Source organism: Benincasa hispida, chromosome 12 (assembly GCF_027475165.1).
Source record: "Benincasa hispida cultivar pf3 chromosome 12, pf3_genome.v1.1, whole genome shotgun sequence".
In the NCBI taxonomy this organism is placed as follows: Eukaryota; Viridiplantae; Streptophyta; class Magnoliopsida; order Cucurbitales; family Cucurbitaceae; genus Benincasa; species Benincasa hispida.
The window spans coordinates 31,520,674-31,546,557 of record NC_143489.1 but is presented as its reverse complement, the minus strand read 5'-3'; the positions used below and the strand labels follow the sequence as shown (position 1 = coordinate 31,546,557).

At 33.0% G+C, this 25,884-nt stretch overlaps 1 protein-coding gene across 3 annotated transcripts; it reads left to right on the top strand.

Moving 5' to 3' along the window:
• Nucleotides 1-16,918: 16,918 nt before the first annotated feature.
• On the top strand, nucleotides 16,919-21,054 carry LOC120092821 (purple acid phosphatase 3-like). 3 transcript variants are annotated; one of them, XM_039051026.2, is made up of 7 exons: nucleotides 16,919-17,318; nucleotides 18,402-18,558; nucleotides 18,657-18,764; nucleotides 19,082-19,209; nucleotides 20,158-20,286; nucleotides 20,436-20,503; nucleotides 20,617-21,054. In XM_039051026.2, exons 1-7 carry the CDS (start codon nucleotides 17,124-17,126, stop codon nucleotides 20,831-20,833), a joined length of 1,002 nt encoding a protein of 333 aa, XP_038906954.2. In that variant the 5' UTR covers nucleotides 16,919-17,123; the 3' UTR covers nucleotides 20,834-21,054. The 3 variants fall into 3 exon arrangements, with proteins under 3 accessions (XP_038906954.2, XP_038906953.2, XP_038906952.2); XM_039051025.2 differs by having other exon boundaries at nucleotides 16,971-17,318; nucleotides 20,436-20,532; XM_039051024.2 differs by lacking the exon at nucleotides 18,657-18,764 and having other exon boundaries at nucleotides 16,971-17,318.
• The last annotated feature ends 4,830 nt before the right edge of the window (nucleotides 21,055-25,884 follow it).

Genomic DNA, 25,884 nt, shown 5'->3' with positions numbered 1-25,884 from the left:
AAAGAATTATGATTTACATGTTTCATGAGGTGAAATATTAAAACTATGGGTTATAAATATAGTATGATAAGTTGGTTATCATTTATATTTATAATAATATTAATTATTGGATAATTAATTCTTTTTCTTTAAATAATCAAGTTAGTGGGTGGTTATTGAATCATGGTAACCGTGAGTTTAATAGGAAAATGGTTTTCCTATTTTAAAAATGAAGTTTTATAAAAGATTGAAAAAGTTTTGAGTTTTCTCCCTCACGCAAAAGAAACTCACAAAGTCGTCAAGTAAATTCGGATTTACTAAATGATGGTTGGGCGAGCTAAAAGATCTTTCAGAGTAGAGCTAAACGATTGTGCAGTATTTACTATACGATCGCATAGCTTTGCTAGACGACCGCTGACCCAAGATAAGCGATCATGTAGAATTTGTAGCCGACAGACCGAGCTAAACGATCGCATAGCTAGACGATCATTTAGCTTTATCTAAACGATTGGGCATTGACCTATACGATAGATCTCCGCCTTCTCCCACTTGCCCAGTCGTGCATGTGATTGGTATTTCCTCCTTTGTCTGCTCATACCAAGTTCGAACATAGCCCACCCTTTGGATTCTCACACCGAGAATACCAAGGTCGCCTTGTTGGTGGTGTCAGACTCAACTCGATACCGCCAAGGTTTTCTGGAGGCTGTTCGTGGTGCTGTGGAGGCCGTTCGTGTCGTGGAAGAGTTCGTGGCCGAGGCGTTCATTGAGGATGAGCGCGAAGTGTTCGTGCTGTATTCGTTGCTGTGTTGCGGTCGTGTAGATCGGGCGTTTGAGGTTGCTGTTTTTTGATCATTTGCGCAACGGACGTTTCTGCCTATTTGCGTAGAGTGTTTCTCATTGTTCATTTGAGATTTTCATGCTGTAATTTCTGTATGATTTGCATAACTGCTTGTTTGAAGTCGACTATAAATACATGTTCATTCATGATTGTAATTTGGAATAGTCTTGTTCCGCTGCTCATGGAAATCTCGATTCCAATTTCCTTCAGTATAGATGATGCTTGATCATTTACGTATAGGTACACGATCGTTTAGTAAAAGGGTTGCAATCGTATAGACGATTGTTTAGTAAGATGCTTGAACGCGCGATTGTTTAGAAAGAGTTAGACGATTGTTTAGCATATCCTATTCAATCGTTTTGTAAATCACGCGCGTGTATACGATTGTTTAGAAACTTTGAGCTATTGTGTAGGCTCTCGGTTTGCTATGCGATAGGCAGTATATACCACTCATGAGCAAATGTCTGATCTCATTTGTAGAATGAAAACAATTTTCATTTTATCCTTCAGTTATGGAAACTGCATGCAACCTCCCACTATCATTCGTTTACGAAGAAAAACTCGGGCAACAATTATCCCATAATTGTTAAAATTAAATAATAAATATAATCATATTATATTCATTAACCTATGGTTTAATATCATATCAAACGCAACATATGAACCATAGTCTTTTCTCCTCCACTAGATATAAATCATATTTATATCATTTTCTACCAATTAATGTATCTCATATATCATGTCAACCATATCATATATAATTGACCAATTCAATCATATCATATATAATCGAACTCCCTCTTGTCAATTTTAACACTTCAAACTGACCCAAAAACTGATTCTCAACTTGAATCCATTGAGCTACCAAGGGGACCTTATGGACCTATGGCTCTCCAATGGTACGTGAATAGCTGACTAAACTTTTTAGCCACGAGATCCACCATCCGTTAACTGACAAGCATTCCACTAAAGACCGACAGCTACACTCTTCTCACCATAGATATATTTTGTGTTCATCGGATATAACCAATCAATTGTACGATAACCCTTCATAGATGCTCCTAAGTACAGTTGAGCCAATTTACCTTTTTGTCCCTATAGTTACATCTAACTTCTTATGTACCACTAATCCCTCTAATGAACAATACAACATAGTCCTACTATGCGTGGACACCTCTCGGGCCATGAAAAGGTGTGTGGCACCACATCGTTCAAGCCCTAAAATTAGCCCTTAAGGGAGCAATCTATCTACTTACCTCTGCTTCGGGGAAGGAGTGAATTCTGTCTTGTGTAGCTAAGTTCCCAGCTCCTAAATCAGAAGAATCCTCAAAATGGTAGGTTTGAGTCGGCGATCTGGCCACTCACACCCATGCAAATCAAAGGACCGCCCTCAAAGGCAGGAGTTCCCAACTCACTCAGGATTGAGGTCATATTACCTATGGTCATCATAGTGAAGTGAAGTCTCTCACATGAACGACGTAGCACTTTACAACTCTTTGTAACCACTACAGAGTAGGCCGCATCCAATAGTGTTACCAGAATAAGGTACCCAATCTTATTCATATACTATAGATCATTTTGACTATTTACTCGAACCTGATCCACTTGTATGTCTCCATATAAAGTTCAAGTACTCATGTAATAGTTAAGGGACTTAAGTTTATTGGCCTTCGAAAAAATAATATATATAATAACAACTTATTGAATTTTCATAATAAGTTCTGTTGTTTACAAACCATGAATTTTAAGACATAAAACCCAACAAAGTCCCACTTGGATTAAAACTCCAGTGGTAACTTATATATGCGATATATAAGACTGAGTTTCTAAGTTTTATAGAGAAATACAATAAACTAGGGCATCCCATCCTATGGTTTACCATTCGGTATCCTATACCCGATATTTCTCTCTCTTGCTCTAGGTTATTTAATTGTATTCCTAGTCTTACTAGGTGATTCTCTAACACTTTAGCCAAGAGAATCATTGTAAACATATTAATGTACAATAGGCTTCTTATTAAACTATATGGGGAATGCATCTAATTCTCAATAATGGCCAAGAAGTACACTTTCTTCCCATTACATTGAGGTACTCTCAACTCTTTGATTAAGATGCGTCTGACATGTCTTAACAACTCTTGTTAACAGTCAGATCTAGAAATCTTCAAACTTATTATACTTTGATCTTAGTTGTTTAAATACCTGAATATTTGCAAATGGCTTTTAACAATTTAATTCTTAACAGAAGTTGCTATGAGATAGAACAAACATATTTCTCTAAAAATGAACATTTCCTTCAAAACAAAAATATGTACAATATGTACATTACAAGATTTCCAAAAGTAGGTAATATCAATAAGCAACAACTTCTCCCACTAGTCAAGCCGAGTAAGCGGTCTTCATGTACTAACTTTCCTGTTTAGCTTTATCTATAAGATATTTAGGGAAATTTCTCTTCCAGCGTCCTTCGTTACAGTGGAAACATTTCCCTTTCTTTGCAGCGGTTTTTTTGCTTTTCTTGCCAGCAGGCTTCTTCATCCCTTTCCCTTTGTCTTTCTTCGCTAGAATACTCTTACTTTGCGAAGAGGAGGCAACATCATGCTTAGAGGACATTCCTCTCTTCTCAGCAGAAGCAATATTTACTTTTGATTCTAGACCCTTAGTTCTCAACATAGTCTGAAAGGCATGTAGCTCATTCAGCAGAGTTGTCAAGTTTTATTCAATTTTATTCATCAGTGCATTCGTACAGAATTGCAGAAAACTCTTCGGAAGAGATTCTAGAATAACACCAACTTGACTTCTCTCATCCATCACAACACCGTTTACTTCTGTCACATTAAAGTGGACCATCATGTCTAGGACATGTTCACAAACATTGGTCCCTTCTTTCATGCGACTATTGTAAACGTATTTGATAGCATCATGCCTTAGGGTGAAGGAAAGTTGTCCAAACATCCCTATCAAAGATTCTATAATCTCTTTGGCAGTACTCATATCCTCGTTTTTTTTTTTTGCCAAAATGTCAGACAAGCTAGCGAGAATATAAGCACGGGCTTTATCATTCACCCTGATCCATCTATCAAACGCTTTCGGAACAGTTCGATTGGAATTAGAGCTAGGAATGGGAGGACATTCCTCTGTTAAGACAAATTTCAAATTGTGTATTGTAAGTATCGTGTTCAAATTTGATTTCCATGTCACATAGTTATCCCCAATCAGTTTGTCCGAAGCCAACAATTGTATAATTGAACTTGTCATTCTGAAATTATAAACAAGTTCAATAAGTGAATTGTTTTTAAATTCAATCAAGTTTTAGCAAAGTGATAATGTACCCATAATCATTATTTTTGCAACGATACTTAAGTGATTTAGAACAAGTTCTACCGTGGGGAAGTCAGGAATTCCTTCACAAAAGCAAGACAGTTCTTGACCATATACTATCTCCAGAATAACTCATATTCCGATAGTCATTTAGTTATTGTTTTCGGTCAAGATCATTACTAACACTTAGTAAGTCTTGTAAGGATAGACCTGCCATTTTCATATCTTACAGACCAGTATGAGTATGCCTTCGAAATAGAAGACTAATACCCAAGACGGAACTATAAGACCCTATTCATTTTACTGAAGCCTGGGTTGTTCCGAATCCTATGTTACAACCCTCCGTAAGGATCGCCACGGTTAACGACTAGCTAGTGCCGCATAAAAAACGATAGCAGGAGCAACATAGGAATCTCACGGTTCAGACTAATGGAGGAGACCGTAGACAATGTTGACATATTTCCTTCACCCATTTACTATGAACGACTTCCCCCATTCACCTTGTTATTGACCCATGCAAACACTTTCCGTATGGAGCAGTCGAGGTAAAATCGACAAGAAGCCGAGCATGGATCTCACGTTGTGAACTTTTGAGCACGTGAGAGCTAATAACTTTTATTCTCCCACTAAAATGTTCTAAATGTTTGGGTAAATTTATATTTAGGTTCTTTTCGGCTAAATAAAAACAACCCTAAGTATAGGTGGTTTATTCAAGTATAACACTTATAAATGAATTTTAAACCTACGATGTCTAATACTCATAAAACTTGTTACCAATGCTCACTAATACTCATAAAAATTGTTACCAATGCTCAATTATTCGGCCATAATTGCCAGATAGGAGGTGTTCCATAGACCGTCAACTTAAGTACCCCCAGCCTTCGACAGGATTATATACCAGTTGAGTTGGTAACCCTAGTTTTATAACTTTAACGACCTATTTTAAGTATTAAAATAAGTGGTTAACCTAAGTGAGCATGCAGTTGTTCTTTGTTATGGATTTTAAACATCAAACCCAATTTTATAACAGCTTACAAAATCTTAGACATGCTAAACATCCACAACAAACAACAAAGGCATTCAATATCTAATATAACTATTATATTAAATAAAAGAAACCCTAACATGCATACTATATATTATAACATTTTATAACATACTTGTAACATATTTCCTACAGTAGAATTTTAAATCTACATGGCATACTGTATGCACATACAAGATTTATTTAAATATAAAATACATCACATGCATAAATAATTAAACACTAACTGATATGGCTTTAGTTTTGGTAAAACAAGCAAACAAAACCTAGTTATAACAAAACAGCTTCTGAACCGCTTTCAGATCGCTCGAACCGCTCCAAAATGAACTTAAGTAACTTGAACCGGACCAGCCAAAAACCATTCGAGGTTGAACCGTACCGGACCCCAAGAGAACCGGTCGAACCAACAGCTCTTGCTCTATGCTCAACATCTCGCTAAGTCTCATCATTTAGCAATGACAACCATCGTCATGATTTTCCTTGATCGTTTAGTGTTTGCATGATCGTTTAACAACTATTACATAGCTCCTGATCAAAATACACGATCGTGTAGTGTTTGTCTTCTATCGTATAGTGTCATCGTCTAGTGTTAGAGGATGCTACATGATCGTTTAGTGTCCAACACTATCGCGCAGCTCCATCATCTAGCACGGACAATTATTACACGATCACTTAGCGCCATCGTCTAACGCCTGGTCTTGATCATTTAGCGTGTGCTCAAGGTAAGTGATCGCTTAATGCTATCTTATAGCAATCGACGCATGGCCCAGCTGCCGTACATAGGTAAACGATCGCATAGTGCTATCACTTAGCATCTCAATGCATCGCTTAGCTATCGCATGGAGGTAAACGATTGTGGTAAGTGATTGTGCAGCGCTATCGTATAGCTCTTCACCGCATCGCTTAGCTCCCACCCGAAGCTACACGATCATGTAGTGCCATCGTATAGCAATACAATGCATCGCTTAGCTCGAATGCAGAACTACACGATCGTTTAGTTCGAAGCTAAACGGTCGCTTAGCTTTTCTTCAATGATCAACGCCCGAAGCTATACAACCACTTAGCTTTTCTTCACATCGTCTAATGCATGAAGCTAAACGACGATATGAACAGAGGCTGATTTTTTGGAATCTGCAACTTGGCCTCTTCGCTTGTTTCATCGAATTACATCTTAATTTCAACTCTAATGACTCCAAATAAATTACAGACTCTTAGGAACATATATAAGCTCATCAAGCAAGAGCCAATTACAAATTTAAATGAAAAATCAAAGAGAAATTAAAAACCAAAACTCAAAGAACCATTTCAGTACAACAGTTTCATATAACTCATATAAAACACGCACCAAACCAAAATTAAACTGAACTGAATGCTTATAAGATGCTTAGATACTAGTTGTTGGAACGTACTAATGCGCAGCGGAAGTGACCAAGATCCATAAGCATTCCAATTCATTAATTTTGGCAGAAATGAAAGCATGCTTAAACATAAATAAATGGGTTTCGTGACATACCTTTGGAGAACTTCCTCTAAGCTCGAATCCAGCTGTAAATCTCCTCTGAATCTTGTTGTAGACCACCCTAAGTTCTTCCCTATGATCCTCTTGGTGCTCAAGATTGAGTAGTGGGACTCAAAATAAGTTGGAATCAAGGGAATTTCGAGAGTAGCTCATTGCAGCAACCCAACGTGAAGAACACCCTTCATATTTAGAAAAAATCTATCGATTGCATTCCCTTCAAAACACTCCAATCTCTTCAATATATTGTAGACCATCATGTAAAGAGATTTGTTGCATGAGATGCAGCTCATGCTTGGAGTTAATGAAGTTTGAGAAGTGGGTTGTTAGTAAGCTACTTGGAAGAAGACAATGGAAAAAGCTTAATTTCCATTTTATGTTTTTTTTCCTTTTTCAATTTATCAAATATTGATTTCATAAACCAATTTCTTTTAATAAAACTGAAAATATTATTACTTTACAAAATTAATTGCATAAATTAATTTTCTTAATAAAATTAATAAATAATTATTTAAACAATTTAAGTAATTCTAATTAATTTAATATCAAATATTAAATTATTTTTTACACAATTCCATCTTCAAATATTTAAATCATATTTAAATATTATTTCTTCAAATTCATTTAATTCTAATTTGAACACTTCAAATTAACTTATCATGCTATTCTAGAGCTAATCCATTTATGAGCGACCTTGCAGACCTACAGATCATGGGCTCCAACGATCCGAGATTAATCGGTTAAACTCATTAGACTGATCTAATCCCTATTTGTTAACTAATGGGTGATTCCACTAAAGCCCATAGTTGAACTCCCTACACTGTAGATAGATTATGTCCACTCGACATAACCATGATTAGTAAGTTAACCCTTCACAGGTTATTCGTAATAATGACTTGGTCAATTCTCTATTTTACCCACGAAATTACCTCTTCTTCCTTAAGTTCCACTGATCCTTTAATGAACAATTGATTTGTGATCCAATCAACAAATCAAATCCCTCTCAGGCCAATGAGAGAGTGAGGCCTCTTGTTCAAGACCCTGAATCAGCACTTGAAGGGAACAACCTATCTACTAACCCTAATCAGGTAGGAGTGAATTCCATCTTGCACCCTATTTTCCCAGTTATTCATCCGGTCTTATCCTGAAAATGGTAAGCTTAACGAGCAGAGGCAGTTGGTCTACTCTCAACATTTGCAGATCAAAGGATAATCCCGAACAAATAGGGGTTCATAGTTAGCTCAGGATTAAGGTCAAGTTACCTAGGTCATCGCTTTGAAATAATCAGTCTTAAACAGTAAACAATGTTATAAAGTAAGAGCGACTAGTTTCGTGGTCCGATCTTGCACAAAACTCATTTTCACAGGACACCCCCACTTCTCATATGCCAATATGAACGAATTAGGATCACTTCATTTGTAGCACTTTACAACTCTTTGTAACAACTACAGAGTAGGCTGCATCCAATAGTGTTACCTGAATAAGGCACTCAACCTTATTCATATACTATAGATCATTTTGACTATTTACTCGAACCTGGTCTACTTGTATGTCTCCACATAAAGTTCAAGTACTCATGTAATAGTCAAGGGAGTTTATTTAATTTCGAAAAAACAATATATACAATAACAACATATTGAATTTTCTGAATAATTTCTATTGTTTACAAACCACGAGTTTTAGAATATAAAACCCAGCACAGGGATCTTAGTTTATTGGTTTGTGGTAAAGCAATTAAAACATCCAATGTTCATACACAAAATTGAAGAAAATATCATATATTACTACATCACAAGTGTTTGTTCAAAAACTGTATTTATAAACTATAGGACCCAACGAGAGTTTAGGGCATCATCCCCAACAAAGACTCCTATCATGATGTCTCTGACTTTGTTTAGACTTATTGTCTGACATCTTTCTTTATGGGTTGGTTATTGCTAATTAAATTTTTCCATAAAAAAAAGATCAGCCAAAGGCGGAGTTTGTTAGAGCTTTGTTAATTGTCTTTATATTTTTTTTTTCTAAGGTTGTTTATGGTGGTTTTTAAGTTGTCACAAATGTTGTCTCAACAGTTATCACAGAAGATGTTTTCTCTACAATATATTTACTTTCCTTATCTAGAAAAATTCAACAGATTTATTTTTTCAGATATTTTCCTTGTTTAAGGTGCAATTTATTTTCTTCGAGTAAAGACTTCGTTTCCTTTCTTGATCACGATTTTTAAAAGGAGAATAGTGGTGTTCATTTAGGGTTTTCGCTTTTTATTATCAATTGAGGGCGTTTCTGTTCTTTGTGGCTGAACTATGCAATATCGTGTTTTTTTACTTTGCTTATTATATTATTCTATTCAATTTTGTTAATTGAATAGTATAGGACCTTGAAGATAATTCCTGTCTTAGGGGGAGCCTAAGACATTGTGTTTGAGAAGGAATTCTCGGTCTTAAGGGGAGCCTAAGATTTTGTTCTTGAGAAGGAGATCTTCATCTTAGAGAGGGCCTAAGATGCATCAATGTAAGGAGTTCACTAAGAAAAAAAGAATATAACATTGTTGGAGAGGAGTCTCCCACACTATTGGAAGCCAAAGGGTTTAACACTAATATTAACATACTTAGAGGGAGCCTAAGTTATTTTGAGAGGGAGTGTTACATCTAGGAGTAGCCTAGATGATCTGTGAGGGAGTGTCATATCTATTTTGTAACTCGTTCCCTAATGATAGAGGAATTTTATCAAAAGTGTTTACATGAGTTAGGATTGTCAATTTAAGGGTCGCATTTGATAATTTTCTGGCTTTTGAATTTTAGAGATTATTATAAACCCTGAGTCTTAATTTACCTATTTAAGTAAGTAATAAGTATGTTGACAAGATTAAGATAATGTTAAGGAAAAGATGTAAAGGAAGGTCGAAAGACTAGGGAAGGAGAAGAAGGGAATTCTAAGTGTTAGAAGCCTTAGTCTCGGGTAGTTTGGAGTTGAACCTTAACAAGTGAAAATTTGGCTAAGTATAGAAGCCAAAAGTGGGCATGCGTTGATCTAAGGAAGCATTAACGCATGGGGCTATATGTGTGTATGATGGCTAAGTTATAGAGGTGGTGTGAGGCTAAGTGTTGAAGCCAAGGACAAACTATGCGTTGGAGCTAAGGATGAATGCATGAGTTGATGGATCTTTCATGATGCGTTGACAAGGCATGCGGCAGCAAAGGGCTTGCGAGGTTAGTGAGTGTGGGCAAGGTATGATGGGCGTTGGCGCAAGGCTAGGCGCTGATCATAGCACATGCATGCAAGGGATGCGTTGAGGTTTGAATGATCGTACAGCAAGGAAGAGCCATCGTGCAACGAGTATGGGCCAAGCGCGAGCGAGGAAAGGCTCGGTTGTGCACGAGCAAGACGCTGGACATTGGGGCACTGCACGAGGGTGATCGCATAGTTCATGTGGGGCTGCACAGTAGGCGCTAGACGATAGGCACTAGCGATAAACATTAGACAGTGAGCGCAAGGCGATGGGGAGACGATGTGCACTGGGGTGCACGACGGGTGCAAGGCTGAACATTGAGGCTGGGCATGCATGCTGACTAGTGTGCGGCAAGAAGTGCAATGCACTAAATACTCGATGCACACTAGAGCTATGCGATGGAGCAAGGAAGTATACGATGAGGTATGCGATTGCTAGAAGGCTGTGTGATTGCTTGGAAAGCATTGGCAGTCTTGACGCAAGGTACATGAGGCATGCAATGCTCGATGGTTGTGCGTTGAGGAAGGCTTAATTTTTGATTGGCGATGTGTTAAGACTAAGCTATACGTGGGCTAGGACATGCGTTGATCTGAAGTATACGACCATAGAAGGGACACGATAACCTTAAGGTAAGCTATGCGTTGGCAGAGTTGGGCGATGTATTGTTTGAAGGAGGCATGTGGCTATGTAATTGTAAGTGTTGGTTTGAGAGTTGAGCCTTGCATTGATGATCAAGAGGAAAGGATCAGCATAGTGACTGATTAGCTAAGCTAGCTGTCATGCTTAGGTTTGTTATTATCTTTTCAAGGATAAGGTGGCAGCTTATCAATGAAGGGTTATCATGCAGCTGCTAGTATAAAAAGGAAACTTGGCTTTGAAGAGAGGGTTTGAGCAATTTATTCATGAAAATGGAGTGATTCTAGAGCCATTCAAACCCTGAGTCTGTCTAGTTGTTGAGCTTGGATGGTCGGAAGAAAATTCTAGAGAAATCGGGCTGGAGATTAAAGAATCTGGTTGAAGGTCGAGCTCTAGAGTAAGCTTGGGCCAGCCTTTATTATTTGAAAATTTCGGCCAAACCACGAGAAGTTATGAGCTAAAATTTTAAGGTAAGCTTGCTAAGAAATTTTAGAGCAATTTTGTAGAAGGAAATTTCTTGAGAAAAGACCTGAAAAATTAGTTATTAAAATTGTATGTTGAATCTGGAATCTATGAACAAGTAGGCAGCTGTGTGGGTTGAAGAAGCAGGCAGCTCGATAGCCAACATGCGTTAAGATGGTGTAAGGATGCATTGAGAACTTGGACACAAAGGGGCAGGGCTGTACGATGATGTCCAGCACATTGGACACCTAGGTTAAGCGATTAGTGCAAGGTTATGCGTTGGTGTGTGTGGCTAGTGAGGCACAATGGGCATGCGATGTGCATAAAGTGTTGTTGGTCGCATAGCCAAGGTTGAGTCCAAAAAAATCCCTAAGTGTACAATGCATGGTGAAATATGCGTTAGAAGGGTGGGCACAAAAAGCAGGAACTTACCAACCTTAGAAGAGTTGCTTCAAACACTGTGAGTGACTCCACTGTTTTACCAATGATTTTATTACACCATGTTTTGCTAGTTGCAATCTTTACATGCATTTCAGTAACTTATTCTTTATGCCAGCAAGTATGTCCAACGCATAGTGTGTTTTAAGCATGATTTATATAAAAGCTTGTCATAATTAACGCATGCCAACCTTTCAAAGAATAGTAACATGATTTGAGTAAACTTACTTTCCAATGTACAAGCATGCGTTATGGTTTTATTGAAAGGTCAAGAATTGGCCTGTTATGATTTTAAGCAAGTATGTTTTAGTAATGAGTTGATGTTTCTAAACACTTATATTTATGAACTAAAGTTTCAGTAAAACTTATTTATGATATTATGTACCACAAGGTATACCAGCATGGTACTGAGGGACATTTAAGAAGGTACTTGAACGGTACAACCTAGTTTGAACTACTTAAATCCTGATACTGAGGGACGTTAGAGAAGGTATCAGTCAGTATACTAGAACCCTGATGTTGAGGGACAAGGAGAAGGTATCAGATAGTTTCACTATAACTCTGATACTGAGGGACGAGGAGAAGGCATCAGGATGATTTATCTAATTGCTCTGCGTGCACGTATGACAGTTGAACGGTCAGACTGAAAAGTGAGGGATTCAGCAAAAGGGTTCTCTCACCTGAGGTTTGATAAATTATGTTTCTAGAAGTAAAATTTTTAAAGGTTTATGTATTTGCTTGCTAGTGCGGTTTTAGTGATTGTCTACAGTGTTTGGTTCTAGCTTAACCTAAAAGTTTGATATTCATGTTTTTAACTGAGTCACTCATTGGACTAGAAGCTCATCCTATTTTGTTTTAAAATGTTTTCCAGGTAGTGGTCAACCCCCAGAAGACAACTCTGTTGAGCTCTACCACTCAAAGGATATAAGTTAAGCAGAAGGAATCTAGGTGACTATTTTATGATTGATTGTACACATGTTGGGTTATATATGGTTTTGTTATGGGTAGGACCCACTCGGTTAAGGTATATTTATATTGTATACTAGGCTTAATGTAGGAATTTTCATTAATGTTAAGTTATGAATTCTGCTAAGTGTAGTTAGCGTTGAATATTCTACCAATTTTCACTCCAGTAGTAAGTACCAGCGAGAGTGTTGGTAACTGCTACTATCACATTCCTTATCTGGCTTAAGGTAGTCTGGGAAGGGGTATGACAATTATCCTTATAAAAACATTATTCTTATCAATAAGTTTCTTTATTTGTTATTCAATTTCTACAAATATTTTGAAACATTAACCTTATGAAACCAAGTCGAAAGCTTTAGAAACTAAGACCCTATTTGGTGACCATTGTTTTTGAAAATTAAGCCTGATAAACACTGGTTTCTTATATATGTTGGTTTTTATGTTTTGTTGTTTACCTTTGAGAAGTGTTTTCAAAATTGAAGTCAACATTTGAGAACTAACAAAAGTAGTTTTGAAATTTTTGTTTTTGTTTTTTAAAATTAGCTAAGAATTCAAATGGAGAAATTTTCACAGATAGAAAAAATGTCAACCATTTATAGAAATAACAAAAAGATACTGATAGATATTGATAGACTTTTATCAGCGTCTATCAGCGATAGACTTCTATTAGTTTTTATCACGTATAGACACTGATAGATTTCTATCCGCCTCTATCAACCTCTATTAGAGAAGGTTAAAATTTTTCAATTTTGTACAAATAGTTTCACTTATTTTTCTATTTTTTAAAATCTCCCATTCAAATGTTTATCTATAGGAAATTGAAAACCATGAATAAGTGAGAAAACAAGCACAATTTTTAAATAAGCAAAAACAAAAAACTAGAGTCTCATTTGGTAACCATTTTTTTAAATTAATCTTATAGACAATATTTTCACCTCCAAATTTCTTCATTTGTTATTTTCTTTTGACCAATGGCTTAAAAACCAAATCAAAATTTGAAAACTATAAAAGTAAAATTTAAAAACTTGTTTTTATTTTTGAAATTTGGCTAAGAATTCAACCATTGTACTAAAAAACAATCAAATCATTGTAAGGACTATGGAGAGAATAAGCTTAATTTTAAAAAATCAAAAACAAAAAATGAAATGATACCAAATGGGACCTAAATAATGGATATAAGATGAGGCCTTAAATAATAATTTATAAAAACCTATTATTGTTTTTTAAATTTGATAAAAAAAAAATTTGTTTCTATGTGAAAACCATGACCATTAAGAAAATTGAGAAGAAGAAGAAAAACTAAATTTTCAAAAACTAAAAATGAAATGCTTAGACTTTGTTTGGTAACAATTTGGTTTTTAGGTTTTGTTTTTGAAAATTAAACCTATTTCATTCACATTTCTGACCATGATTTGCATCTTTCTTAATTACAATGATTGAATTCTTAGTCAAATTCTAAAAACAAAAACAACTTTTTGAAAGTTACTTTTTTTAGTTCTCAAAATTTGGCTTGGCTTTTTAAACCATTGGTGAAAAATAGATAACAAAAGAAGAAATTTGGAGGTAGAGGTAGTGTCCGTAGGCTTAATTTAAAAAAAAACAAAAACAAAAAACAAAATGGTTACCAAACAGGACCTTAAGTTCCATTTGATAAACATTTGATTTTTGGTTTTTAAAAATTAAATCTAGAAACACTACTTCTACTCATATACATCTATGTTTTTATAATTCACTTCTAATATTAATAAAAAAAAAAAAAAAAAAAAAAAAAAAAAAAAAACCAACCCAATTTTAAAATCTAAAAAAAAAATGTAGTTTTCAAACTCTTAAGGGAACTTGGGGCAAGAATTATCTTAAAACTATAATAATCACCTCTTGTTATAGTAAATACTATTTTGTAATCTCCAATTAGCTACAGTCAATGCTATTTTAAAACACTCATTTGCTACAGTTTTTACTATTTTACATTTAAAAAATATAGAAAGTATACTTAAAAAATAAAAACTAAACAAACAATCAAAAAAACAGAAAATTAAAAACGAAAGACAATAAAAGAACTAAAATCAAATTTGATATGTTTTTCATTGGATCCATCCAATAAAAAAGATGTTAGGAAAACAATATAAAATATGTGGGACCAAGTGAGAGGCATCCGACAATAGTAAACACCTGTTTTAGAGTTCACTTCAGATAAAATATGATCCAAATGAACCCTACCTCACATGACAATTATTTTCTACAAAATATAATATTTAAAGAATATATTTTGTTGTCATGTCATCCTATGAACACTCATTACTTCCTTTCAAATAAATATATTATTTATTTTGATGATTTGCTCCTCTTTGACAAAAACAACCCATCCCCCATCAATTATATGTTCCATAATTACAATTCTAGTCCCTATATTATATCATTTTTAGCATGTTACCCCATATATGTATTTTCGTTTATGTCATTACATGTCTTATATCTTAGCAGTTTGTTAATCAATATTATTGATAATATTTCACTGTGTGATAGTGAAAACTTGACGTAGTATGATACAAGAAATAACATTATTTCAAAATTTTTTATATGATATAATAAGTTAATTTTATATACTATAATTCAATATTAGTTAATTATTCAATTAAAAATTTGCAAAGTTTGAACCATTATTCCCATTATTTGTATTTTACTCCAATTCAAATATAATTTAGTAGTTAAGACACTACTTTACCATTATAAAGGTGTCAATGGTTTATTAGTCCTCCATCCTGATAATTGTTGAATTCAAAAAACAATGTCCTATCCGAAAAAAGAATCTATATATATGATCTTTAAATTTTTAAATTTGTTCCTATTTTATTTCTTAAATTTCTAAAATTTCAATTTTAGGCCATGTTCATTTTCTTGAAAAACTTATCCATTAATATAAAAAGTGAGTCCCATTTGATTACGTTTGTTGTTGTTTACACGTGTCATATAATCGTAGTGAGATGTGGGGCCTACAACAAACACAATCCCATTGCGAAGTTGATGGTGATTAATCCGATCGCAATTAGAAATTACGTGAGACCCACTAGGAGATATTATTACCATTAATTATATATATTGTTACTGTTACAGTATGAGAATTATGAATCTGTCACGGTTATTATTACTGTTAGTAATTGATCATAAACGGTAATGGTAACGATGAAAAGACAATGATACTAGACAATGTAAAGTAAAGATCTCAATTGTAATCAAATTACATTTCCAAAATGTCCAAATAAACATGATAAAAAAACAATCCTATTACATTTGCGATTGAGATCCATAATGATTAAGTCCAATACGATTATACCAATTTTAGTTACAGATTGGTAAATTTTTTTTTTAAAGAAAAAGAAACTTCAATAAGTATAGAAATGAAAGGGACAACAGAGGAGAAATGTCAACATTAATAACATCCATAATCTAAGGAAAGAAAAGTTCTAACACCTCCTAAAATCTTTTGAAATGGAAGAATCAAATAAACTAAAGGTATTCGGAAAATCAACGACATAACAGACGATATAATGAACATCTTAATTCTAAACACGAAAATAAAAAGAAAAAGAGACAATTTTCAAATATCTCGCCAAAATGAAAGAATAGATTAAATGATTTATTTTCTTAAAGAACCAAGGCCAGACGTTTTGGCGAAGCGTGGTCTATTCTTTGTTGCTTAATATCATGGAACACGCATTTATTATGATGCTAGTGTATTTCTCTATCAAAATGAATACTAATCTTTTCCTCAAAAAATATTTATTGGCCACCTAATATGTCTCTTGACCTTCATTCCACTATTGCCCATACATTAATATACATATTCAAATAATCAAACAATTATAGTAACTTATTAATCACAATAACCCAAATGTCTTTTAAAATTTCAATTATGATGACTAAATTATAACGAATAAAATATATTTTTTTGAAAGTTAGAGATTTGAAGAATTAGATAAACATGAAATATTACATTAAAAAAAAGTTAACAAACTAGCTCATGTATCTATAAAAGATGGTGAAATTTTCTCATATTTCTTGAGTTTTTTATTTTTTTTTACCAAATACCTGTTTAAGTTTCACCGACTATGATAAACATATAATTTCATTTTAAAACCAATTGATACTGGGACTAATTCATATAATTGTTTTAAAAGATTGTGAGGTCTCTACATATTTTTAATATGAGATCCTTAACATGAAGCTCTACTCCACACACGATAGGCATTTTAAAGGTTATCGAATCCAAAATAAAATAAATAAATAAATTTAAAGATAAAAAGAATTTAGATATCAAAACAATGTAGTAAATTTAAGTACCATTTTGGTCTCTTAGTCCAACGTTTTCAATAAATTTTAAATTTATAAAAATTGATCCATCACTTAGATGTATTTTCCCTATAAAATTTTAAAATATATGCATAGGTAAAAACATTATTATTATTTAGCTAGTTTTAATAAAAATAAACTCTCATGGACTTAAAACTTAAGATATATTTTGATTAAACTCCTAATGAATAAGTATTTTAAGTTTCTTTAATTGATTCCGTCTAGAAAACGGCTTGGGTTGGCACACATATATAAATGCAAAAACACCCCTCTTTCTTTCTTCGTCTTTCTCAGTTTCAACATATCCTCGGTTTCTTTTCGTCCCTCCGGTCCGGCAGATTTTCGCCATGGACGCCGCCGCTTCCAACCGCCATGTCCGGGTTCTTCTCTGCCTCGTTTTTATATTGAGCGGCGTCGTTTTTACCGGTGCCGAGCTTCAGCGCTTCGCCCATCCCTCCAAAGACGACGGCTCTCTCAGCCTTCTGGTCGTCGGAGATTGGGGACGTAACGGAGATTACAACCAATCTCAAGTCGCCGTTCAGGTCCTGTCTCTCCTGTGCTCCCATCTCTATTAATTATAATTTAGTCAAAATTAAAATGTTACGAAACAAAGTTTATATGTGAAAACATATTTTATTTTGTATTATCAATTTTATATATTATTCTTTTAATATTATGTTATAATTTTGAGAATTCGAACTTATGAATTCTATAATAAAAAAAAAATAGAAATTGGAGTATTGCGTGCACAAATAGTATGCTGTATTTTTACAATTCATTTCTAAATTTATGATGAAGAACAAGATGTAGGAGTTCCAACATTTTTATCAATGTATTGTCATTTTCTTTTAGAATCATAGAGCACAAGTTTCTAATTTCTCACATTCAATTAAAAATTTGTTAAATTTAGTTTTAATATTTTCAATAAATTTTAAAAATAATCTCATCCATAAAAAATTTAGTCCAATATTAATCTACTTTTTTTCCCTCGTTTTTCAAATTAACTTCAATAACTTGTTTTTAGATTTAATTAAAGTTGGTAGCTAATTTTAGAAATTGAAGTACAAAACTAAAACAATATAAAACACAGATAATTTGGCAAAAATAATTGAAATTTAATGTTTCTATAAGAAATGGAATAAACTAAAGGTATAATTTAAAGATTCGGGGAATTATTCCGAATAAGAAAAAGATATTCTTGGAATATAATTTGGAGAGGTGGGCCATTTCGCAGTAATTTTCCATCAATCAAAATTTATATGTCTTTTTTATTCTTGAAAAAAGAAACTAAAGTAGAATTAAATAACTTTCCTCCATTTTTTCGTTTATTATAATTATTACTATTATGTAATATGTTGGGTAATGTTAAGCTAAGGACGAACATTGTGTGTTGCACGAGTGTTCCAATTTCTCTACCTTCAAGCAAAGATAGTAATCTTATCTTTTGCTTTAACAACTTGTTTTGCTTTTCCCTAAAGTAAATATTTCCAAATTTTCAAAATATAAACTAAATTCAAACCAATTTCTAACATTATTTTAAAATTTTTAATTTTCAGGAAAAAGAAATAGCAAATATCATATATGTAAACTACCACTTCTATTTTATTTATTTATTTATTTTATAGATGGGAATCATTGGAGAAAAACTGGACGTTGATTTCGTAATTTCAACGGGTGATAATTTTTACGATAGGGGACTAAAGGGTACCGGGGATTCAGCATTTGAGGAGTCATTTTCCAAAATATACAATGCACCAAGCTTGCAAAAGGAGTGGTACAGTGGTAAATATGGAACCCTTTGATCCAAAATATTTTATAATCAAACTATTAGTAATATTAATGACAATAGAAAGAATTTTTTTTTCTCTTTTTCCTTCCAGTTTTGGGTAATCATGATTATAGAGGAGATGTTGAGGCCCAACTGAGCCCAATTTTGAGAAAATTGGATAATAGATGGATTTGCTTAAGATCATTCATTGTTGATACAGGTAAACTATAAGCATTAATTTATTAAATATTCTTTTAATTGGGTTGTGTTTTTCAAGATCATAATTCATAAATAATCTTTTTTAATCCGTGAATTATTATTTTTAATTTGTTTTCGTTTCGATTGATAAAATATTTTAAGACCAATATAAGTTTGACTCGAATTTAAATATAACAGTTAAAATAGAATAGAATAGAATTTTAACTATTCATATAAAGTTTGGATCTTTTACTGTGCAAATTGTTGAACTAAAAAACTAAAATTTTAAGGATAATAAATATTGCTAGAATTAATAAGTAATATATTTTTTATTGGTAGAAATTGTGGAGTTCTTCTTTGTGGACACAACCCCCTTTGTGGACAAGTATTTTATTGATCCTGAAGATGAAGTTTATGATTGGAAGGGTATTTTACCCAGACGAAATTACCTTTCTACCCTTCTCAAGGTAAGTGCAATTTTTTTTTCTTAACTAATCATTTTATTAATGTTTCAATAAATTGTGTGGTAGTCCTTTGATAATCATTTCTTTAATTTGATTGTAAAGTCAAGGTCATTCATTAGCTTTTGTTTCTTTTAAATTTGATGATCAAGTTCAATTTTTTAAAAATAAGAAATTAAAATATTTACTAAATTCACAAATGTGAAGAATAATTGTCGTTTATATCCAATGATAACTATTTAGTTTTTTTTTTTTAATTATAATTGTTTTACTACCACTTTTTTATTTTGATATTCATCTTCTCTAATTAAACACTTAATTTCTTAGCCAAATTTTAAAAACAATAATTACTTTTTTTAGTTTTTGTTCATTGTGTAAAACACTCATGAAAAATAAAAAAAAAAATAAAAATAAAGAAATAAAGAAAACAATGGATGGAAATAGCGTTTATAATTTAACTAAAAATAATTATCAAACATTATTTTTAAAATTAAATTTATTAACACTATTTCTATCCATAAATTTTTAAGTTCTGTTTTCTATTTTTTATCGATCAAATTTTAAAATTAAATATAAAAATAATTTTAAAAAATAAATTTTGAATTTAAAATTTATGTAAAAGTTGAAGTGTAACCTTTAAGAAATGTCAAATGATACAAGAAGAAACATAAAATTGAAAATCTAACAACTAAAAACATGATCCATAAATTCGATGTCATAAATCAAAATGGATGGCTCGACTTCAAATTTGTACAATTATTGAAGATAAGAATGAATTCAATTTTGAAAAATTTGAAAACTAAAAAGCTGATTGGTTAACTAAATACTTAGAAAAAATCACACAGATGTCCACTCAAATAATTAATAGGATAGCTCCAGCAGAAAAAATTCAATTGATTCATAGAATTTAATCTAAAATTGAAAATTAAGTTTTATTTATTTGGAAAAATATAGGAATTGGATTCATCAATAAAGGATTCAAATGCAAAATGGAAGATAGTTGTGGGACATCACACTCTGAAAAGTGCTGGAACTCATGGTGATACTCAAGAACTACTTCACCACCTTCTCCCCATTCTAGAGGTCTTTTCCCAAATTCCATTCATTAATTAAAATATATTAATTCATTATTTTTGTATGCGATGAAAGTGAAATGCGAGATATATTTTTAGATAATTTATTTCAATCATCAATATTTTATGAAATTGAAATAATATTTCAAAATATTATAGGAAAATAAAGTGGATTTCTATTTGAATGGACATGACCATTGCTTGCAACATATAAGCAGCATTAACAGGTATATGTCCTTATTTTACTCATTAACAGGTATATGTCCTTATTTTACTCATTCGTGTATATTAAGAATCAAGAAGTCTGTGATTCAAATTCCTCCGAATTTGTTTGGTGCAGCCCACTTCAATATTTCACAAGTGGAGGAGGGTCAAAGGCATGGAGGGGAGATATAAATTGGATGGATCCAAAAGAGTTGAAGTTTTATTATGATGGGCAAGGTTTCATGTCCTTACAAATCACTCATTCACAAGCAAACTTTACATTCTTTGACATCTTTGGCAATATTTTGCACCAATGGGCCTCCACCAAGCCACTTCTTCACTCTGCCATTTGAAGAACACCATGCTCTTTTATTTTTAATATCCTCAACTCTATCATTATTATTTATTATATTCCCCCAACCTCATCTTTATATTATTATATGAATATATCAAAATCTGTGTGTGCCTAGCTTTGTAAGCCTCTAATTTGGCTCTCTTTTGTATTATCATCAATGTAGTATTTTAGTATCCTAAATTTTAAGGTAAGTTAATGTGATTTCATAACTTCTCTCCATGACCAAAGTTTAAACATGATGGGAATGATCTATATATTCATCCGCTAAGAGAAGACTATAGTTTTTAAACAATTTAAAAACTAATATGGGATTTGTTTGATTAATATTCATTATTAAACAAAAATTTAAAGGTCAACAATTAGAAAAAATGTATTTTACCTATTATGAAAAATGTTATGGCGAAATTATAAGACTTTAACTTTTGGGTTATAGCGAGTCAATATCAATTTTTTTTCCCCTCTCAAATAAAGGGCCAAACTTGTGGAACTGACCTCTTAAAAGAATATTAAAAGAAAATCTACAAGGGATTAATTACAAATGTCATTAATTTAAAGTAATGATTGATAAATTTGAGATTAATTACAAATTTACATGTGTCCTTAAATTAAAATTAAAGATGTAAAAGTTGACAAATTAAATTATGTCACTTGTTTGTATTGATCTATCCGATAATGTTAGCTCATCCAATTAAATTATGTCGTATAATGATTGGACTCAAAACTAGGTTAACCAAATACTTACCCAAATGGATTCAGCTAGATTTAAATATATCTATTAAAAGTTAGGGACAACTAGACAAATGTCTAATTTGTATAGGTAATTTTGAAAAATATCTAAACTAAGATTGTATTCTAAAGATGTCTAAGCACAAAGTAATTAATTAAAATATAAGTTATTTAGTTTTAAACAGTGACAGATATACCTTTCCTAACAATAATATAATTACAAAATATTTAAAATTAAAATGTAATCAAAAGTTCAAGCCTACCATAAATATAGGAATTAGAATCTAACCTAGTGATTCAAAAATCTCTAAAGTGAAGGAATTTTATATTGAAAATGAATCCAAAATTATTCCAAAAATTTAAAAAAAGAAAAAAGAAAAAGAAAATATAGTTTGAAGGCAAAAAAAAAAAAAAAAAAAAAAGGTCCCTAGACCGTGTATGCACAATTATAATGTCTGGAAACAAACAAAAGTGAAATCAATATGAGAACAAAAATAAACCTCCAATAAATACAACGTATAAATACTCTTTTTTTAAAACCAAACATTACACAGCCTTTCAAGCTTAGATTCGGAAGAAACACAAATCCTTAAGTACGAAAATAGAGGACACATAATCTACTACTATTATGAATGACGATCGTGTCACTGTTATTACTATATGTACACAGTGTATTTGCACTTGCATCCATTGGATTACATACATTACTATGCATGTTATGTATATTTGAAATTGTCAACATCAACAACTATACACACATCATTTACTAACCCTTCTGAAATAAGTAACATATACCAAACAACGTCACTGTCTACTACAATTCCGATTAGTTTAGAGTTATTCAACTCATTCTTGTACATGGTAAGTCGAGAAATAACTTGGTGACATGCACTAAATTGCAACTCAACACCAATACACTCTCTAAGTTGACTGATATTGGTATCAAGAGGGACATGAAAAGAAGTTGATTTGAATCCATCATAACGGTTTTTCACATCCCATATACCTCTGTATAACATAGTAATTAGAAGTGTCACATAATAATTAAAACTATTGCCACAGTGAATTTCTAAAAAAAATAAATAAATAAAACACATAACAAACTAAAAAAGAAGAATAAAAATAGTACGTAGCAAACTTTAAAAAAAAAGAATAAAAAGAGTGAGTAGAAAATGAAAAGGCGCTAGGAGGACTAGCCACGCAATATACGGATGTTAAACGGAAAGCATTGATAACTACTGTAACAACAAAAATACTACAACAAGTAAACAAGTGAAGACATACAACAGTTGGTAACCCAGTTCAATGATAATCCACCTACGTTTGGGGGGCAGTGCGCCCAAGAAAGATAATCCACTAATATTAAAGAGTTAAGTAGTTTACAACGCAATACTTATTTGTAATACTCGATAAATACAGTGACTCACGTAGAGGTCAACTCATTGATCACCTAGGCTCCCTCTAGATGTGAGACTCCATCTCAAGTGTACTTAGGCTTCCATAAGTTTGACAATATTAGTGTTAACTACTTTGGCTTCCGACAATGAGGGAGACTTCTTTCACAATGATATATTTCCTCAAGTCAGGGAACTTCCTTCATTGATGAATCTTAGGATCCTCTAAAGATGGAGAACTCCTTCTCCGAAGTTGAGTCTTAGACTCCCTCTAATATTGAGAATCCCTTCTCTGGCAGAAACGACTTATGCTCCCCTAAAACTATGATTTACTTCAAAATGTTGAACTTCAACAGATGAAGAACTTACACAGCGGAATAGTGACCAATGAGCAAGAATACAATGCAGAACAATTCGACCCTCAAACAGAAATCGTCTTGCTCAATAAAACAAAAATATGGCTAAACTAAATGGAAAACATAATTCTCTTTTAAATAACCGAATCTAAGAAAGGAAAAAAAAAAGTTCCTACTAGGAATAGAAAGGTCGCACTTCAATAAAGGAAAGTATCAGACGAAATATTACAGCTGGATAATTCTAGATAAGAAAAATATTTTGCAAGAAAATACACTGTTATCACAAACAGATGTTAAAACTTTATTTGAGACATTTACAGAAACCACTGCCATATAAAAAATATAAAGCCGACTAAACAAATCTCCAACAAACTCCCCCTTTAGTTTATATATTTTTTTCATAGGCATAACAAAAGAAAACAACCATTCATCAACAAAATATAGATGTCTGAAATAAAGGCTTGACAAAGGGAATAACTTCACCGGTTATAGCCCAAAAAAAGTCCAAACAACAAGGACCAACAAGGACTTCCAGAACAAAACCAATCCATAAACCATAAATTTAGAGTAGCACCAACCCAAATATAAGAACAGTTTTAACAAAGTATCAAACAGTAAACAAAATCAAAGACAACAACATTCCACTTCCTAACACTCCCCCTATCTGGTTGTAAAAAAAAAAAAAAAAAATGAACTCCTCGGTTGAGAAAAAGAAGCTTCTCCATCCCAGGAAAGGACAAACCGCATAATATATAGTATCTCATCAACCTCAGTTTACATCTTCTGAAGTTTGTGCACCATGGACTCAAGGCCATGAGATTCATTTGATAGCAGATAAAGGACATGCCTTAAAGAAGACTCAATTAATGCTCTGCTTGGATCATGAAGACGATGAGTCATGGTGATAGTATTCCCATCAAGAAAATGGTGTCCCTGGAGAAGCTTTGGGTTGATGGAGAAGAGACTTAGAGAGGGCCCAACAAGTTCTGTAGAGGAGAAAAGATTCTAACTCTAGGAGAGCAAAATACCACAGATAACACGAGGAAAACTAATAGGCAATTTATGAGATGCATTTCAATCTAGTTCAACACAAATACACCATAAATGAATTGTGTTTGAGTCCCTATCTGATACAGCAAGGTCATATGAGCAATGGATAAGCTTGATTTGTGAGATGAGAGGCACTAATTATAAATGCCAATCTGGTGCAGAAGGGCATATTTAACACTCAAAACAGTTGTAGACAATTGACCCCTTCGTGGCCATGTGGAATGGGTTCCTCCTGTCAAATCAAACACTAAATCTTTGAGGGAAGTATGTTGTTCTTTCACATTCTCAGGCACATTTTGATGCAAAAATTGATTGATCAAAGAAGTAGAGAAAACAAATGGATGATGCCTAATATGCACCCTCAAGTAATCTAAGCTAGCTGAATCTACAAAACTAAAGGAAAGATTCATAATAAACTCACAAACAAGTTGTGGATAGTAGGGTCCCAAGTTTAAAACAGTCTGTTCAAGTCTAGCAGCATGAATCAACTCCATAAGCTCAATACATTCTTCAGTATGGTTAGATAATTCTTTCTCATCTACAGTTTTTCACTTAACAATGTACTTCCATGGGCTAACACCCTCCTTAGAGTGGAAGGAAACACCATCCAATGGCACAGAGAGAACGTTGGAAGTAGCTGGCTGTTTTCTTTTGGTCTGAGTATAAGCTCTAGTGACACAAACAGAATCAGTATCATCATTGCCCGAGCTATTCTTGAAACCGTAGTTTAAAGCTTCCTCAGAAGCAGTTTTCTCAGATTCATTTTCAGATGTCTCAAAGGAGGCATCAACATTCACATTAACAACATTAGAACCACCAACATCAAGTTTCCTTGATCGAAGCTTGCCGATAGTAATATTGTCTTCATTGTTTTTGTCATCAGAATGAGTAGAATGAGGACAATTCTCATGACTTCGATTGCTGGATTTAGTAGCATCATTAGATAAAGTAGCATGTTTCACATTCTTAGGAATCTTAGTAGTCAACTAGTCATCAGTCACAATTGATTTGATAAAGAGGAAGACTCCGCTAAAGTATTGACATTCTCTTTGACAATTTGAGACTCTACACTAGGTCTAATACAAGCCAAAACCAGAATCGCATAAGCATTTAGCGAATCAAAAGCATAAAACACGGAGGAAGCAGAAACAATATTTTCAACAATGGACTTTAAAGCATTTTCTTCAAAGACATTCATACCTTCAGATTCTTCTAACTCATCAACGGTATCAACAGTAGTCTAAATAGGTACAGGCAATTCATCAATCTCAAAATAACAAGGAATGGCAACATTTTCTCCCAAAGTAGTATTAGAAGCATGAACAATAGAATCAACAGTGCCAAAACCAGATGCTAGATTTTCATTAGGAATTAATTTACTCTCAGAAACCTTAGCTACTACTTGAACATTGATAGACGATTCGACAATCTCATTAAGGTTTCTAGGCAAGGCTATAAAATCATGCATGTGATTGAAAGAATCACTTGAAGTAGATTTTTCAATATTTGGACGAATTTCTATC